Genomic DNA, 20789 nt, shown 5'->3' with positions numbered 1-20789 from the left:
AGGGTCTAGGAGGTGGGAGAGAAATTTGCTGCACATTTCTTTGGAAAATTTAGACTGTTTTTGGTGAATTCTTCCGCCGCTTACATGTATCACATGATTTTCACTTTTGAAGCATCTTTACACCATCACAGTATGCACTTGCTGCGACTAGCCTGAGTGTGATGTCGACCCAAAAGTTAGAAATTGGCCTGTCCGCTGCCAACCAGTAGATAAAAATAGCCAATTTTTATATAGCGCTTTTCCCAGAATGGCTCAAAGCGCGTTACAGCCATTACCCCGGTAATTGGATTAATTTCAATCCCGCACAAAAAGTGCACAATTTCCACTCCTTGGGGAGCATTCCTTGCATTCATCGCAGCCTCATTATGGCGCTGGCAAATTCAAACATACAATATCTTTCACATCCTACCAGGTGCTTCAATAGATGGTAATTAATACTAAAAATAATAATAATAATATAGTAATTCTATACACAGTATAGTGAATCCACTGAATTGATTGGGCTGCCCCATGGTTCCAAGATGCAGCCGTAGAGGAGCTCACCCCACCTTGCCCCCCCTATGGAATTTTATTTTTACTTGAAATCTATAACTAATATTTATGGCACATCAGAGCAATAACCATTATGGTTTGTATCATGTGTCATTACTTGTACAATAAAATGTGAAGTAAAAACTGCACCAAATCTATAAATACTTAAGGAGCATAAATTTGTTCACACCAATTATATCGCAACAATGTCCTATACTTTATTTTCTTTTAAGTAGCTATTAGCAGATCACATGCATGCGATTAAATGTTATGAGAGTCCATAAAAGTATTTCGCCATACAAGTTCTTTCAATTTTCATTGTTAATATAGGCCTGTAGTTCAAGGTAATGTATTTGTTTGATTAAAAGATATCTAATAAGCTATTTTTAAACTGTAATCTAGTTAAGGAAGATAAATCCACATAAAAGAACATCAAAATCACATACAATTGATATTCATTAAAAGGTCTTATACGCTAAAATGTAAAGCACAAGATGATCTAGTTTTTACAGGTAATTTGGAAAAAAATTGTCTCCTACCAATTTTATGACTGGAACTTCAGACTTTACTCTTTGCTTGGTTAGGGTCACATGTGGGTTTTTGTTTTATATGTTTACATAAACAACAAAGGAAAAATCTTTATACAAAAGGCTGTAACCTGTGTTATCACGATGTACAGTACATTGGGCATCTGTATTTTCTATAGACTTGCCTAATACAGTAGATTTACTTACTGTACATGTAATAACAGAGCTTAATAGTTGAATGTTGTATGATTGATGATGATGATCAATTTGAAAATTTTGAATATGTTTGTTATTGTTGAAATTGTTTTATCATACAGGTGTATAATTTCAGCCTATATTTTACATTTCACAATTGCCAATTTTTGTCTCATTCAATTTAGGTTTTACATTGGGGAAAAAAATCATGTTTTCATTGGAATTCCCAAGGTTGAAATTTCACATTATCTTATAGGTTCCCACATTAAATTGTTGTAATGGAGAAATCAAATCAATGATTGTATTAAAGCTGTCAATCTGTTAGCAAAAGTTAGGAATAATATTACAGTAAAAATATCCACTGCAACATATATCTTTTCAGATACTTCATGTGCATTTCACGATTTGCTCAGTACCTTTTGACTGAAATGTATATCATGAAATATGATATCCTGTATTACTGTAGGCCTATTTGTCATTAATTATTATTATTTGTTTGGCATCACCTGTGCCTGGGAGGCGAAAAGCGAACTGAATCACTATGACCCACAGGTCTCTCTTTGCGATATATTTGGGGGAGTGCAGGTAGACCACTACACTAGGGTTCCCCCCCCCCCTACTCTTATACAGTGCTGTGGGTTCATAACATGCAAGTGTTAAAGGTATTTGCTAACATAACATTGATTTGACTTTTAAAAAATCTGAGCTGCAAGGTCCCACTTGTCACCTGTGATATGTTACAAAAATGAAGCCCAGAAAAAAATCAAGTCCGAAAATCATTATTAAGTGCTTCAAAAAAGTGAAATATGAAGTGACCGGAAATACCATCTTAATTTCATCCATACACTTATGTGTTCTATTAGTATCGGCACGATAGAAATTACACAAAACCATCAATTATAACGTATATCAAAATGATTTCTTTCGATTTTTTTTGTTGTCTTAGAGTTTTTAGGTTGACAGAAAGGCATTCATGTACATATTTCATCTCTCCTTTGATATTTTTTAAACTACATGTCTACAACGTTAGCATATGCCTTTAACTCTCTTCTACATGGGGCCTCCATTTAACATCCTATCCAAGCGACTACATGTACATGTATGTGTGTCTTATGGTTTTGGTAAATCCAACATATTGTAAAGCACTTGTGACGTCGTTCCGATGTATTAAGCGCTATATAAATGCGGAATATTATTATTATATTAATATTATATTACTCCAAACTCGAATATGGTTCACATTTCCGAATCATTCATCAATTAGGATGCTTTTGGAACCAATTTATTTATACTTTAAAACTAAGATTTCTCACCAAATTCACTGTTTATGGGGGTTTGTTTGTTTTTTTTACCTCTTTTGTTCAAAACTGTGTTTTCCGCTTTCTAACCCCCATTTTCCGCGATTTCCGCCAAAAATCCGCAAAGCGGATAATTTAGGGCATATTTTTGTATGTTCTTCCCTGAGAAATTTGTATCATAGTCCAGGATAGAAGAGGCATAACCTTGTTTTTTTATATATACAATATTTTTTGATGGTTTCTTGTCAATTCGAGGGTGCTGATTACGAATCTGAATGATGCCACTCGTGTAACCTTGAGCATTTTCCGCAAATTGGCAAAATCCAATATGGCCGCCAAAATATGCAAATTACCCATGAAAATCATAAAATTGTCCGCTCATTGGCTGTGAAATGCATGAAATTGTGTGGCAGGAGTGAAATACTCTCTGAAAAAATAATTTTTAACAAAATATTTATTTTCCTGATATTCAAAATGGCCGCCATAGGTCATTGTATACCTTACTATGTACAATATGAATAGGGAAAAGTAATTTTCACAAAAATGAGCACTAAACTGCAAAAAGTCGCGATGTATGAACGAATTAATATATGCAAATCATCATTACTAATGGGATATATCATTTGTAATGTCATATGGGAAAATTGCTGTATTTTGATATCCAAAATAGCCGCCACTGGCCCAAACAGTATTGCGTACAATGGCAATGGGGGCCAAAAAATTCACAAGAGTGATCACTAAAATGCTTATTATGAAGATTAATCAGGTGGAATACTGACTATAAACATAATTATTAACGAAATATATTATCAATATGCCACGTTTGTGGTGAATGTTGTATTTTGATATTCAAAATGGCTGCCAAAGGCCCTAAAAGTATTATGCACAATGAGAAATGAAGGAAAAGAAATCACAAGAGTGAGCGCTAAAATGCATTATATATGTGATAAATTAATTGGATACTGTGTAAAAACGTATTTTCTAACGAAATATATCATTCAGGTTTTAAGTTTGTGTTAAATACTGTATTTCGACTTTCAAAATGGCCGCCATCGACATTAACCGTATTATGTACAATGCAAAGAGGGAAACCAATATTCACAGAAATGAGCACCAAAAATGAGCACCACTTAATAGTGATCTATGAGTAAATATTGTCTGAAAGCATAATTTCTATTACGATGTATCATTTATTCTGCCAGATAGGTGATAAATACTGTTATTGGAATTGGAAAGTCAAAATGGCTGCTATAGGCCCTTACAGTATTATGCACAATGTGAATGGGAACAAATTATTTCAACAGAATTTGGCTTTGCTTGGTCAATTGGTGATGTATGAGTGGAATGTTTTCTGAAAACATGATTTATAACAAAATATATCATATCTTATGTAATTTAGGTGATAAATACTGTATTTCAACATTCAAAATGGCTGTCATATGACCTTTTTGTAAACATTATTTGTCTCCACCCAAATTTTATATTATACGATAAGTGGCTATGGTGGCCATTTTCAATTTAAGAATGCAGCATTTACATGTATCACCTTAATTAAACAACATTTTGATATATCTCGTTAGAAACCATGGTTTTAGACAATAATTCACCTTTACATCACAATTTACAATTATATGCAATATTTAGAGTCAAGCAAAGCCAAATTCTGTCAAAATTATATGTGCCATATTACGATGTACATAATACTTTTAGGACCTATGGCAGCCATTTTGAATTTCACAGTACAGCATTTATTACCTCCACCATATCCACGACCCATATGTGATGTATTTAGTTAGAAATAATTTTTAAGACAATATCTTTACTCGTACATCACAGTTATGCATTTTATGATTCTCACTCTTGTAAAAAGTAGTTTCCCTGTTCGCATGTTACATAATTTGGTTAGGGCTTGTAGAGGTTATTTTGAATGTCAAAATACAGTATTTATCACCTATATGGAAGAAGAAATGTGATAATTAAAAAAAAATGTTTTCAAATAACGGATTATATGGATGCCATAGTCAAGCAAATCCAAATTCTTACAAAATTATATGTCCCAATTCACATTGTAGATAATACTGTTAGGGCCTAGAGGGGCTATTTTGAATTTCATAATACAGTCTTTATCTCATGCATGACAAAAGAAATGATATGTCTTGCTATAAAAATGTTGTCAGACAATATTTTACTCATAGATCACAACTACATGCATTTTATGTTTCTTACTCGTGTGAAAATTAGTTTATCCATTCGCATTGTACATGATGAATATAGGGGCTATGGTGGCCATTTTGAATTTCAAAATACAGCATTTATCACATAAATTGCATATTAACAATTCTGTTTTTAGTCAGTATTCCACTCGTTTATCTTAATAATATGCATTTTAATGCTCAATCTTGTCATTTTTTGGGCCCCGGCCATTGCCATTGTACATAATAGTCTTTGGGCCAGTGACGGCTATTTTAGATATCGAAATACAGAAATGTTCCCATATTTGACATAATAAATAATATATCTCATTAGTAATAATAATTTGCATGTATTACTTCGTTCATACAATGCGATTTTTGCAGTTTAGTGCTCATTTTTGTGAAAATTAGTTCTCCCTATTCATATTGTACATGATAGTTTATACAATGGCCTATGGCGGCCATTTTGAATGTCAGGAAAATAAATATTTTGTCAAAAATTATTTTTTTAAGATTGTATTTCACTCTTGCCACATAATTTCATGCATTTCACAACCAATGTGCGGACAATTTTATAAGTTTCATGGGTAATTTGCATATTTTGGCGGCCATATTGGATTTTGCCAATTTGCGGAAAATGCTCAAGGTTACACGAGTGGCATTATCCAGATTTGTAATCAGCACCCTCGAATTGACAAGAAACCATGAAAAAATATTGTATAACAGGGCTCCACACTAACCCATTTTTTCTACTGGTCCAACCTATTCATGTCGGACCAGTAGATACCCAGTTTTTCAAATTTTTACTGGTCCGAACCTAAAATCTACTGGTCCCCCAAAATAAAGAAAACTTAAAAAAAGGCGCAAGTTCATTTGTCTACCCCCCCCCCCCGCAATGAAATGAAGGAATGAAGGACAAAAAGAAAGCAAGACAGAAACGAAGAAGGAAAGAAAGAAAGAAAGAAAGAAAGGAAGGATAAGGAAGGAAGGAAGGAAGGAAGAGAAAAGAAAGAAAGAATAAGAGAAAGGAATGAAGGAAGGGAGGAAAAGAAAGAATAAAAAAGGAAGGAAGTAAAAAAAGAAAAGGTAAAGAAAGGATAGATGTGAAGGAATGAAAAAAGAAAGAACTAAAGAAGGAAAGGAAGGAAGGAATAAGGAACAAAAATAAGAAAGAAAGAAAGGAAAAAAGAAATGAAGGAAAGAAATGAAACAAGCAATACAGAAAGAACAAATCCAGAAAGTAGCAAAGAAAAGAAAGAAGAAGCAATAAAAAAAGAAAGGGTTAAAGGAGAGATGGAAAGAAGGACAAAAGAAAGAAAGAGGAAGGAAGGATTGAAAGAAGGAATTAAGGAAGAAATAAAGGAAAGGTAAAATGATAGATAGAAGGAAAGAAATAAATCAAGGAAGGAAGGGAAAGAAGGAAAGATGCAAGCAATATAAAAAAAGAAAAGGTAAAAGAATAGAAGAAAGGAAGAAAAAAAGAAAGACTGAGAGACAAAGAAAAGAAGAAATAAAAAAGGTAAATAAATGATTGGTGGAAGGAAGAAAGAAAAAAAGAAAGTAATGAAGAATGAAGGAAAGAAAAGGGTAAAAAGAAGGATAGATGAATATAGGATGGATGGACTCACGAATTACAGAAAGAAAAATATCAAAAAGAAAGAAAGGAAGAAGGAAAGAAGGAAGGAAGGAAGGAAAGAAAGAAAGGAAGGAAGGAAGGAAAGGAAGGAAGGAAGGAAAAAATAGAGAAAAATATTTTTTAAAAGGATAGAAAGAATGAAAGAACAAATTAAAAAAAAAAAGGAAAATAAAAAAGAAAGACAGTAACCAAAAAATTAGGGAAGAAACAAAGAAAGATTGAAAAGAAAGAAGGAAAGAAAGAAAGGAAGAAAACAGAGGAAGAAAGCTAAAACTATCATCATAAATAATCAATTTCTTTTTGGCTCACTTAAAATAGCTACGAAAGAAAGTCAGAAACCAAGTGTATCAAAACACACATAAATGCATATGTGGGGCTAACTTGTATTCAGACGATATCACCCGAAACCCGATCTGTATGAACCAAACAGAAGTGAAAATTTATCCTTTTACTGCTTACAAATGACAGAGTTACTCCAATTTTTAGGAAATATGGACATTATAAGAGCCTTTCATGAGTATGAACCACGAATTTTGACAGTTCTGTGAGAGTTTTCTGCCAGAGTTTAGCCAAGCTTCGTTCGCGCTGCCAGTAAAGAATTTACCACGTGAGTTGTGTAGCTGGCTAGCTACATTTGTACACTGTACTGTATCTGCTCTAGTAGCAATTACGTGCGATTCATTCTGTGTGTATTCTGTGTGTGAATGACAGAATTTATCGGGGGAATGGTTTGCAGTGAATTTGACCATTCTGGAAAAGTTATTGGCCCAACAATGGTTTCTATTACTGGTCATGTCGGACCCTTAAAATCTTGCTATTTTTGGAAAAATTACTGGCCCGACAATGATATTTTTCCGACATGACCAGTAAATCTTCCTATTTCTGAAAATCTACCGGCCCGACAGCGATTTTTACCGGTCCGGGACCGTCGGATCGCCGCTAGTGTCGAGCCCTGTGTATATATAAAAAAACAAGGTATGGTCAATTTTCTATGGGGCCTATCCTGGACTATCAGGACTGACTGTCTTTTCTTCTTCTTCTTGAAATCAACAGTACCTGGTCGTCATTGTAGTATGTGTGGGAACAGTCTTCTCCTTCTTCTTCCATCTTGGGACCAAAGAGCCCAAGGGAGGTAGGAGATGTCCTACGGAGGACGATGAGGGCGCTCACTCCTATGGGAGCGTTCAGGCCCCCGATCAACCAAAACTCACAATGAAATGGAGCGATTGGCTCAAAGAATCTCAGTTTTATCAGGTGAGATGCATAAAATAATGATAATAATAATATAGGATTTGTATAGCGTACGTATCCACCTTGTTATATGTACGCGTAGGTGCTCAAGGCACTCCTATTTTATGGGAAGGCCTTTAAAGTCAAGGTTGATTGCCACTATATTATCATAGATCTAGATCTGGTTCATTGAAATCAACTCATCTTTGTGAAATCTTGAAATCTTTGATGATGATAATCAACACAAAAAGGTATTTGTGGAACAGTTTCAATTCAATTTTTCAATTTTCAATTTATTGTTAAACCATCAAATACAAAAACAATACAAACAAATCAACAACCATGAATCAGAAATTACAATGATGGTAAGGTGACCCCGGAGAAGCAAAGCTTATAGAAGGGGCCACCGGATAACATATATCAATAAAAAAAAAAATAAATAAAAAAAAAAAAAAAAAAAAAAAAAACAATCGTAATAACACACTCATGCAGCAAAAAAAAAAAAAATACATTGGTAATTATTTCAGAAGGTTAAGAGGTTAACATTGCCCTGCACAACTTTTTAAATCTGGTAATAGTGGAGCTGTTTTTAATGTCATTGGGAAGTTTGTTCCATAATTTAGGGAAAGTCATTTTAAATGAATTAGAAACAACAGAAGTTCGAACTTGAGGGAGACGAATGAGATTACATTGACGAGTATTGTAAGCATGAATTGATGAATTTGGAACAAAAATTTCTCTCAAGGTAGGAGGTAAAATTTTAGTGTGGAACTTATACATGAAAACAAGAGAATTCAATGATATTAATCCATTCAATGGTAAAATGTTTAATTGGGTAAATAGCGGTTTGGAATGACTATTAAATGCAGCATTAGATATAATTCGGATTGCTTTCTTTTGTAGAATGCATAACTTATCTAAGTGGGTTTTGAATGTGTGACCCCAGACAATATTGCAGTAGTTTAAGTGTGGAAGAATAATACTGTTATATAAAGAAGTCAAAATAGTCTGAGGCATAAAAAGTCTAAGTCTGCAGAGAACCCCTATAGATCTTGATATTTTAGTACAAACTGAGTTGAGATGGGGTTTCCAAGAAAGATATTCATTTAAAAAGACACCTAAAAATTGGATACTGTCAACTTTAGAGATTATATTACCACCAATAATAAGATTAGGAATATTCAGAGGAACCGTCCTGCCTCTTCCTCGAAAAATTATATACTTGGTCTTCTCAGAATTCAAGAGTAGTTTATTACAAACGAACCATTTATGTAGTTTATCCAATTCATCATTTGCTGATGATATAAGATCATTAATTTTTTTGTGAGTAAGTGTAACAGTGGTATCATCAGCAAATAATGAAAATCGTAAAACTGAGGAGCAATTAATTATATCATTAATATATAAAAGAAAGAGGAGGGGGCCTAACACAGACCCCTGAGGAATTCCACAAGATATATAACTTAGATTAGATTTGACGCCATCGACCACCACTTGTTGCCTTCTACGTATCAAATAACTGGTGAACCACTGTAGTGGAACCCCTCTAACACCATAGTTTTCTAATTTACTTATCAAAATGTGGTGATCGATGGTGTCGAATGCCTTTGAGAGGTCCATAAATACACTAAGACAATAGTTGCTATCATCGATTGCTTGTGATATAATGTTTATTAAATTTAATACACCAAGTTCTGTAGAAAAATCTTTTCTAAATCCAAATTGTTGTGATATTAATATGTCATTGGACGAGAGAAATTTAAAAAGCCGCGTATAAATAATTTTTTCTAGCATTTTTGAAAAGAAAGATAAAAGGGCAATAGGTCTATAATTAATGATGTCATGCTTATCACCCTTTTTATAAATAGGTACTATCACAGCTGTCTTAAGTTTATCAGGAACGGTGCCTTGCGACATTGATTCATTGAATATAAAGCAAAGTGGGTTAATAATAGAATGGATACATGCCTTGATAACATGTGCTGCAATGCAGTCTGAACCTGGTGAGGCAGATGATTTCATGCAAGAGAGAACATTAAGTATTTCGGTATGTGAAGTTGGGTTAAACAATAGTGAAACCGGTACACGATTGAATAAATAGTCATGAAAATGAGAAGAGGAAATGGGTATCTTTTCTTGTGTAGTCTTACCAATATCAACAAAATAATTATTGAATGCTTCAGCAATAGAAGCTTTACCCAATATTTTGGTTTGATTGTGGTACATATGAGAAGGTATCGACTTTTTTCTCTTACCCAGGAGCTTGTTTATTACGGACCAAGTTTTTTTCATGTTACCTTTCACGTTTTTAAATAAGTTTTCATAATATAATTTTTTACGTTGACGAATGATACCAGTTAAAATATTCTTGTACCTAACATATTTATCACGATATGAGATATCAGCCTTCTTTAGATAACGACAGTAAAGTTTGTGTTTTTTCTTAATAGATTTGCTAATACCGTTAGTGATCCAAGGTTTGTCGTATTTTTTACGGACTTTCCTCTTTACAAGTGGAAAACATTCAAAATATAAATTACTAAGTTTATGAATGAAAAGATCGTAAGATATATTAACATCTGTTTGACAGTAAATGACTGACCAGTCAATCAAGTGTAGTTTACCTTTAAACAAGTTAATTTTCTCATTTGTAAAAACGCGTGATTTAGTACAAAAAGGTGGATTAATAGAAATTGATAATTCATCTTTCAAACAAAATATCGGGAAATGATCTGAGATATCGGAATATATTATACCACAGTTTTTATGCATATGAATACAATTGGTAAAAATGTTATCAATTAAAGTTGCAGAATGTCTAGTTACTCGTGTTGGTTTAGTAATAGATGGAAATAAACCATTTGAAAACAGAGTATCTAAAAAATGACTAGTTTTGTAATTGATATCAGAATTGAGTAAATTGATGTTAAAATCACCTAACAGATATATTTCTTTATTATGTAGATTAATATTGACAAAAATACTTGAGAGTGTTTCTTCAAACATGGCAATATCAGTATTAGGTACTCTGTAAACACATCCAATAATAATTGCTTTCTTTTGGGGTTGTTGAATTTCAATAAAGAGAGTGTCACAATGATCACGGCTAAAAGATATATCAGAACATAAATTATAATCAATATCGTCTCTAATATATAAAGCTACTCCACCTCCGTGTTTATTAAGTCTATCTATATGGACAATTGAGTATCCATCGATGTCAAACATATGAACTAGAATATTGCTACGAAACCAAGTTTCAGAAATTCCAATAATTGTAAACCTGTAATCTAGTGAATTGAGTAGAAGTTGTAATTCATCATAGTTACGAACCAAGCTCCTTGAATTGACATGCAGTATTGAAAAGGTTTGAGGAGTAGATTTATATTTTTTGACGAAATCATCAGAAAACATATACGTACAAGGATCATTTATTACATCATCATCATCATCAAGTGAGAATTGTAATGAATTTAAGTCATTCCCAATGTCATTTAAACTTAGAGGGTTAACAGATAAAGAGTTATATTTTTCTTCATTAATATTTTTTTCTAAATGAAAAAAAGTAAATACAGACAATATAAATTCATCATCATCTAGATAGTGATTGAAAGGAAATATTTCTGAACTGCAGGGAACACAGAATGTATTGACTCCATTTGATTGTATTTTACAACAGTTATGACAAAGATTACTATTACTTCTCATCAGAGGAGCAGAGTAGAGAATTAAAAAAAAAAAAAAAAAAAACACACAGTATACCGATACAGAGATATGATATCAATGTATGAAAACTAAAGCTGCATTGAGTGTGTAAAAAAAATGCAAATCTTATACAAACTTACACTAAGGTTTAAAAAGCAGAAATCAATATCGAATAAGAAAATTTGTTCAGATTCTATTACAACTGTCATGAAGGTATCCCTCCAAAACCACATTCAGCAAAAGTAAATGCATACATAAGATAAATATAATTCAGATTCCTAAAAGGGGAATAAATCTATAAAAAGAATTCGTATGTAATATGTTTGTCACACAATACTAATTTCTTTCGTTTTGATAGAATATTTTTCATATAGTATTGTAATATTTTAACAGTCTCCATATTGTGAATCAGTCGGAAAAAAGAGCAGACCTTTAAGTATCTAAAAATCACTATTAATCCAATAAATCTGTACATAGAACAAACGAAAAAAAAAGAAACTATCAATCCGCAGTCATCACATACTTGTGAAAATTACTTAGGCATGATGAATCAATCATAATAAAAATTTAGCAATCGTTTCGTTTTACAGCTCATTTATGTTTTATTCATAGGTTTAAAAAAAAAGGAGTATACAAATATAAAATATGTGAACTCGATTGAACAGTCAATAATAATCACAAAGCCAAGCTAATTCTGGTCCTAAAAAAAACAAAATCGGGAACCAGAGGATATGTACATAGATGCACGAATGATCCCCATGGGAAAGTAATCAATATTGACACATGCTTGAGGGGGATGAAAAGGATCAGGGAAGAAACATTTCATAGGAACATGTGGTTATTTCCCAGTAGGTCGCTGTATACAACTATCGTGATTACATTCGATGTACCAACAAAGACACTTGCTGCTCTGGTGCATTTATAGTAGTTTATATTGTAAAAGCACTGAATAGATCCGCGCAATTAAGACAAATTCTTATATACATTTTTCCACGGTCACCCTTGAATATATGGAATACAAACACAGATCTATTGCTTTACATCGTTTAGCTCGGTGCACATGCTGAAGGTAAGAGTAGCTGTGTTAAATCTTGATCGTTTAAGCATGGAGCTAATATCTCTATGGTTTAAGCGAATCGTGGAATGCACTTAAGCAGTAACGCGGTCGAGGGGGTCTTGCCACTCCTAAATAGAGATTAACATAATCACCCGTGGGAAAGTGGTCGCTTGTTTACAAACATTATGCACGTGGTTGACGAATTTACACATGATACATGATCTTAGCCAAAAGGCCTCCTGAAGCGATAAAACAAGAAGACAGAAACTTCAACTGAATGATTTCAATTTTGATCGCTATATATATATATATACATGATTTATTGAAACATCGATCCTGATTACACCTGATATAGCAACCAGGACGCTTGACGCTGTGCTTTTGGTCTGTATTCAAGAATAAGCTTCGTGCCGATGAGACGAATTCGTGTAGACATTTCCTTAGTCTTCCTCAAATCGTATGCTGCCTTTTTCAGCTCGTACCGCACTTGCTTAAGTTTTTGTGGTAAGTCTATGCGAATCGTGATAGCTGACTTGGATCTCGTTCGTTTCAGCGAATCGTGGTATGCACTAAGAACAGCATCGCGATCAAAAATCGTCACGAATCGTGCGATAATGGGGTCTGGGTTGGAAGGGGTCGCCGATGACGACGTCGAAGATTTCCTCGGCAAACGATGAGTGTTAACAAATTGAATATTCCGAACTTGGTCTTCGGATAAGCCAAGCTCTACCATAACCTTCCGAAGGGTGTCAGTAGTATTTTCTCGTGGGCTCTGGGGAACTCCATAAAACAGAAGATTTTGTTTACGGTCATGGATCTCCATCGCAATTAATGAGTCACGCATCATTTGGTTGGATTCTTTCTGCATTCTTGACATTCCGGGGAGGGTCTCGCGTTCTAATGTATCGATTCTCGCCGCCGAATTAGCCGATAATTCCTCAACTTCATGAACGGAAGATTTGATATTTTTCATTTCATCCCGAACTGATAATAATGTTGACGTTACATTATCAAGTTTTTCTAGAACTTTTGAAGAGAATTTATCAAATTGGTCTCTAAATTCCGATACCGCTTCCTCCGTAGCGTACATATTAGAAATGGGCGTGTCACTGAGTTTGCCGGTGTACGCAGCAGATTTAGATCTTGTATTCGACATTGTCGACACTTAAGAAGCAACAAAAATCAATAAATGATGCAAATCCAGTCAATCAGATATGATATTACCTTATGATGCTGAGAAGTAGTTCGAAGAAGGTCCGTTGTTGTGGATTTGGAGAGATTTTGTCGGAGCGAAGAAATCCTTCTACATTATCTTCAAAGCGCCCTCAAAATAAATGACCATAAGTTTATTAATATTGCTTGGAAAAATACTAGAACTTTTTATGGAATTCTGTGCTTATTGTGCACATTTCATAGAAATTACAAGTTTTCTTCCAGAACCATTTGCCACATACTTTTATTCATACAACAAACTCTTTGGTGGTCATTTTATTGGATTCTGTTCTAACCCATTTTTAGATCATTACCACAACTTTAAGACTAGTCCATCAACAATATGATGAAGTTGTATAGTTGTTCATGCAACTATTATCCTTACATACATTGTGTTTTATCCACAAAATTTTCATCTTGAATATGTATGTGTACGTACCTACGTACCTTTGTTTTATCCACAAGATTTTCATCTTGAGTACATCACTCTCCATTCTTGGACTAAACACTTTCTTTTTTATTCATCTTTTCCTATCAGGTGACAGCTCTTTATATGTTTACGAGGTTGATGGTGAATATAGCCCAAATATACATACCAATGTATGTGACGGATACACTCGGCTTAGATAAGGTAAGATCTTCATGGGCTACAATTGGATTGAAATGATGAAAAATCCTGATGATATTAGTGATAATGATATTAATGATGATCAATTTCAAGCATAGTTCATCTTCTCCTTTTACAGTTTTAAAGCAGATACGAACCAATAGTGCCATCTCGAGTCCTTAACTACTCAAACCTGGCCAGTTTCCTGACCCATAATGCCAGAGTATTCTAGCAATATAGACCCACTTGAATGATAACATGCTATTACTTATTACATTTATACCACAATAATTATGTTACCAAGTAGCAAACAATTACTTTCCCTCTCAAAATATTTTAGTTTCTCTATACAGATATAATTATAAGTCAATTTATTCTCTGTAGTATCAGTAGATATCTGACAACGTATATTTTAAGACTAAATATTTATAGCACACAGTCAATGAAAGACCATACACAGTTACATCTAACTCCCCCTTCAATTGTGTATATCGTGCAAATTATTCCTGTAGACACTGCATGTACATACAAGTAGGTATGTTGAACACATTATATTGCCCTTTATGGCTTCATTGAAATTTTAAAGGAGAAGATTGATTAACATTTATTTATATTTTGAAAACCATGCAGTTACTGGCTCATTAAGAAAGCTTTAAATGAACATCATTACCATTTAAAACCATTGAACAACATAGTTTATTTTCATTTAATACAGGGATGCACTTTTATATGTCTTAACAGAAAATGTGTATCACCAGTAAGTTTTTTTTTTATAACAATGAAAGGAATTTGATTGAATTAGAGTCATTTTCAATTTCAATTTTCTTTTGGTATTTCCTTCATATCCGTATTTCAAATATTATTTACATGTAATTTCATATTTTTCTTGTTTCATGATATTAATATTTCATTTAATTATCTCTATATTGATTTTATTTTGTTTTGCAGGAAACGGTAGCCTTAGCCCCACTTGTAGTGTACATCAGTGGGTTTTTATCAACGCTAGTAGCCAAGCCGTTTAACAGGATAGCAGGAAAAAAGGTGAGTGCTAAATCAGTTGACTCGGTGGGGATTAGAAATCTTCCTCACTGGTCGGACATGGATCGTGGAAACAAATTGAATATCAGCGAAAAGATAAAAACGTGGGCTCAGAGTGATTTCGCCCCCAAAAATAAGAATAAAGGAGCCCTAAAAAATCCCCATTTCTTGCAATTTTAAAGCTTATCCGTTCTCGCAGATTTCGGGAGTAATTCTTGAAAAGGAGCCCCTGAAAATAAAAAAAGTAATTACTTCCTGTTCCATATACACACCTCAGGTGATATAAAAAAATCGGTTGCACCAGAGCCATGTTCCAGTGAGTTAATAATGCAGACCTGCCAAGTACGTTTTAGGCGTATTTAGTACGTTTTTGTAACCAAAATACGGCAGTACGTTTTTTCTTTAAAAAATATGTTTTTTGTAAAAAAAAAAACATTTAACAAAATCGTAATTTATTGAGAAAAATCTATATGCCTCTATTTCATATTTTTGCAAATATGGTTATTAGATCAATGTAATTTCAGGTATTTGTTTTTTTTTTCAATCATTTTTTTTAAGCCAGGGTGAGATATTGCACGTGTTTCATTTTAGCTTGCATGCAGCTTGAGCGTCACGCTGAGCAAGTACACCACGCATTTTATTATGAAATACACTTTTTTTGGGAAAATACATTTTTATATTTAATCACAGAATACAATTTTTCATTCGCAGGTATGATAATGTCATGAAAATCAAGAGCCTGTAGTGAGGTAGTGTTAATGTTTTGTCTTCACTGGCATTGGTAAGAGATTGAGCATACATGTACATGCCCAAGATAATACTTCCCATGCATAGTAAAGATGCACTTGCTTTGGAACTATTCCATTTGCTTTGGTTGAATGGCGATGTTCCAATGTTTAAACTTGTATAAAGAAATGTAATGAAAACAAAGAAAATGGAGTGAGGTAGTGTTCCCACATTGTCTGAGAACAATGGAACCATTTACTAGTAGCATGCATACGCCAGTCAATGCTTGCGGTGTATAACATGCATACAGTCCGACCTCTCTGATCCGGCCTCCCCTTATCGGGATCTCTCTATTATCCGAACGCACATTTACCAAGATTTTTTATTCCAATTTAATCTAGTACATGTAAGTTGGAAAATGAGGTTTCAATCTAAACTCGATCAATCCTACGCAAACTCACTTTTTGATTACATATATTTTCCAATATAGTTTACCTACAACCACATAATTTTTCATGAAAAAATCTCATCCAGATCACTGAAAGAACTTAGACAGGATAATTTCAGAAAATCAGGGTGCAGCGCAAACATTTCATCACGTTCTCTTTTTATTTCCCGGGGAAAAAACAACACATGCCTCTGTAGCTAGTTGCACAGTCAAACATATTGCTGTACACATGCGTGACCAAAAAACCTGTTTATTGGGGTGTTTTTTTTTTTTTTCAGTTTTGGACGAGGGCCGCACTTGCACTCGTTAAGGGTATCAAAAACACTGATTTAAAAAAAGGGGTAGTTTTGAAAGACTGGTCAATGGTCAATCGCATGGTCAGATGTATTCAGGGTATGTTTTTTTTTTCCAAAGCTTTTTTTTAAAGACATATTTAGGGTAGGTGTTTTTTTTCCCAAGCTTTTTCCCGAGAACTTGTTTCGTGGCCAAAATGTGTAAAATAAAGCCTGCAAAAAACTTGTTTAGGGGGTTATTTTGCACACAGAGAAAATTTGTTTAGGGGGTGTTTGGAAATAATTTGGCTACGCGTGTGTACAGCAATACATTTGACTGCCCCCCACCCCCCTGCAGGTTATGACACTGGTCTAGTAATCCAGAAGTCGTGGGTTCGAATCCTGCATGGTCTGCAAGTGATTTTTTTCACATCAGCTAAGCTCTAGTTCACACATCAGTTGTACATACCCTTGTGGTGTAGTTGGAGACGAAATGATTTCTTATGTCTTGAATATTTTTTATTGTCCACAGCTGACCTATTTCATAGGAGCCGTCCTTTACATCGGTGCTTGCGTCTGGATGGCTATCCCTAATATCGGTCTTCAGGTTTACGGGGCGGCCATCTTGCTTGGTGCTGGTGGATCGACGGTATTAGTAACGTCCCTTGCCTTCACAGCTGATCTGATTGGATGCAATACAGTAAGAAACCATCATCTGCCTTCATATCAGTCGTGTGATCAGTACCCTGTTGTACAAAGAGTTACGATTGATCTAGTCTAGTGCTGCAAGTCAGGCGGCATGTTCGGGTTCGGTTCAGTTTGGCAATTTTTTTCCGAACTTTGGTTCGGTTCGGGGTTCGGCAATAAATGCCAAATTAAATTTGACATATAAAAAATAAAGATCGCCGACCTACAAACATGTAATCTCTTGCATGATCCGTCATGTATTAATAATAAATTTTGCTTCTAAAAAGAATAGTTAAGATAATTATTGAACTTTCTTTTGTTTTAATTAACAAATAATAAGTCATTTCTACTTTCATTTTTAAAATGAAAATAAAAAAAATCAAAAGAAAAAAATATTGATAACGAGAGAATCAGGACAGAAACAGAATTACAAAGATCAGAATATTTTTTTCATGATTATTTCATGTAGCTATGATCATGATCGATTACAATGTCATTGCCAACGCAGCTTCTCAAATTGGAAAGTGTTGATCGGGAATGTCGAAATAGTAGACAAACAACCTCCACTCAACTGTTATTATACCGGTAAAATTCACATTCCAAAGAATATGAGTGTTTTAGAAAGTCCCTATTTTCTGAAAAGTGGTAAAATCTGGTCAATGAATTACTTTAAAAAGATAAAATATCAGTCCATTCTTGGTCCAGAAAGATCGACGCTACGTGACTTCAAACATATTTCTAACACGAAAATGAGTACATGGGACTGTACTGCGTATTTTGGTGTTGTGAAATCACTCGGCGTTGATCGTCAGAACTAAGACGGAACTGATAATTTATCATTTCATTCTCAGTAATTGGCCAGAATAAACCACTTTTAAGAAAATATTGACAATGGAAAAACGTTTCAAGTTTGGAATACGAATTTCACCTGTATAATAGCGACCGAGAGCAGGTTGTTTGGACTTCCTGTTTCAACTTTCCTTACCAACCATTTCCGGAACATCGATCAGGGAACATGCGTTGATTTGGTTTGAATTTTTATCTTTTTTTTCACCCTCATTCCTTCATCTCTTATTTATTTATCTTTTATATTAATATAGAAATTTCAGAAGGTGGAATATATACACTTTACCATTACTTTGTCAGTCACAAGGAATTAATTTATGTCTTTTCAATTAAATGTACATCTGATTACAGCAATACGTAATTCTACTACAGTTAAGCTTAAAATGTCCCCACATTTTATAAGGAAAAAATATATTCATGTTTAGGCCTGGGACGATTGTCATTATTACCATTCGATTATTTCCTGAAAAAATAATTGAATGATTCGATTGTTCGTCGGGAATAACGTCTTTTAAGTCACAATAGTTGACCTACTTTATGGTGACCCCCCATGAAGAAATCTCCATCAAAGTCACATGTTTAGCATAAATGAGGCCCTTTTCCCCCTTCTCCATGATTTTTTTATATCAAAAGAAACTTCATGAAATGAGATTAAATCTTTCAGTTTATTGTTCCAATGAAAATCTTTCCTAAATTAATACTGGTACCCTGGTATTATGCATTCATCCCTCCAAGTGCCACACCCCTGCATATAAATGAATCAGCCCCGCCGAGTCCAAAGACGTAAACAACTCATTCATGAAGTATATTCTTTGAGACTGAGCCCAGGTGGAGCATTTCACTTGAAAATTTTCATCCCTTGCCCACACCATGTCCCCGCCTCCACTTGTGGCACTGCCCACGATGCTACACATGTATTAAAAAAAAATATTTCATTTGAAATACCTTTCAAAATAACGATTTTTTTATCATTTGAACCTACATGTATAACTGGGTCTATTTTTGGAGACTAGTCGAGAAAGTACTGGTGAAGGCGGGCGCGTGTTGGAATGTAGTTTTCATTGGTTGAGGGGGATATAAAAAAAGGTTGCATTGTTCTGAAACATGAAAGAAATTCTCCGGCTCCCACCCCCTATCCTTCCCTCTCTCTTTCCCTCACACGCACACACACACACAGATGGGGGAGGGGTCAATTTATTTCTGAAGTCATGACCTTTCCTGATAAGGGAACCACATGCCTTCCGCTTCTTTGTTTCCCAAAGTTTCATTGGCTATCCGAAGGTCCAATCAGCTCAAGTGAGCTGGTTATGTGTTTATTGTGCACGCACACAATGACTTATTTTGTGTATGAGGGCAAGGTCGGGTGGGATTAACATTTTCGGAGTGCTATCATGTTGGTATGTAACTGTGAATGTGATACAATCATTGATAATTTTTGAAACATAGCCTCGGTAACATAATTTTTAAACCTGTAAAAAACAGCTGTCATCATTGTTTTCTTGTCATTTTATTTTTATTACTTGGGTATTAGAGTTATCCCAACGTCATAATCGGGATCTGCCGAACATTCGATTAGTGTAAATTTTGCTAATCGATTGGTGATTGGCGGCATGCCAATCGAACCATTCGATCAATCGATGTTTACTCCCAGGCCTATTCATGTTTATAAAAAAATGAAAATGATAAAAATTTAATCAAACACGAGACCGAAACTGTCATACTTTGTCATTTACGAGGAATGAATTTATGTCTGGTTCTTTTTCTTTATTAAATACAAAATTATTAGGTCCGATTACGATCACGATCAATTACGGCAATACGTAATTACACCACATTTTTATACCGAGTTTAGCTTCAAAATGCCCCCTCATTTTATCAAGAAAAAATATATTTATGTTAATAAAATATTCTTAAGTTGATAACAGTTCAATCAAAGACAAGATGGGAGCTATCATAGTGGATTTTAAAAATATATTGAATGGAATTCTCTATGTGCACAATCACTAACCAATATATATTTTATTAATTTTATACTTAAATCTATGTAGTCATCGCATTCACGCATTGCATTCAAACATACCTTTTTTTTTACCGAACTTCCGAACCAGGCCTTTGAGTTTGGTTCGGTTCGGTCCGGTTCGGAAGTGCCAAGTTCGGCGAACTTCCGTTCGGTTCGGCGGTTTGGCTGCAGCACTAGATTGATCTAATCAATCGCAACTATGGACGGCCAGCAACGTCAACATCTATTATGCATGTTTGTTCAAAATATTTTCTAGCTGTGATGTATATTCATGCATTCATTTGTTTTCTTGAAAATTCACTTGGCTTCTCTTTGCATAAAAAGGACATTGTGCAAAATTATGACACTAATGGATTTCCATAGAGCTACGATTGATCGGAACAATCGTAACTCTTTGTACAACAGGGCCCAGATTCGGTTCAATTACATTTGCTCCATTAAAAGATCTGCATGTTAAAACCAAGCATAAAACCTAACCTTCAAAACTAAATAAATCCTAAACCTAATCTTTACGTAATTCAGAACCAAAAACAATTTTTTTTTGGGGGGGGGGTAGGGAATC

The 20789-nt window shown here is 34.2% G+C and overlaps 1 protein-coding gene across 2 annotated transcripts in view; it reads left to right on the top strand.

The window, feature by feature from the left end:
- LOC121415154 (major facilitator superfamily domain-containing protein 12-like) overlaps positions 1-20789 on the top strand; it is a 60466-nt gene that overhangs the window by 24436 nt on the left and 15241 nt on the right. For both annotated transcript variants that reach the window (XM_041608288.1, XM_041608289.1), the window contains exons 6-9: positions 7433-7633; positions 14122-14214; positions 15139-15231; positions 17207-17374. In XM_041608288.1, the coding sequence (XP_041464222.1) occupies positions 7433-7633; positions 14122-14214; positions 15139-15231; positions 17207-17374 (555 nt within the window). The remainder of the gene's footprint in view (positions 1-7432; positions 7634-14121; positions 14215-15138; positions 15232-17206; positions 17375-20789) is intronic.

Source organism: Lytechinus variegatus, chromosome 5 (assembly GCF_018143015.1).
Source record: "Lytechinus variegatus isolate NC3 chromosome 5, Lvar_3.0, whole genome shotgun sequence".
NCBI lineage: Eukaryota > Metazoa > Echinodermata > Echinoidea > Temnopleuroida > Toxopneustidae > Lytechinus > Lytechinus variegatus.
Note: the sequence above shows the minus strand (reverse complement) of the source record. Positions and strands in the feature narration are given on the sequence as shown.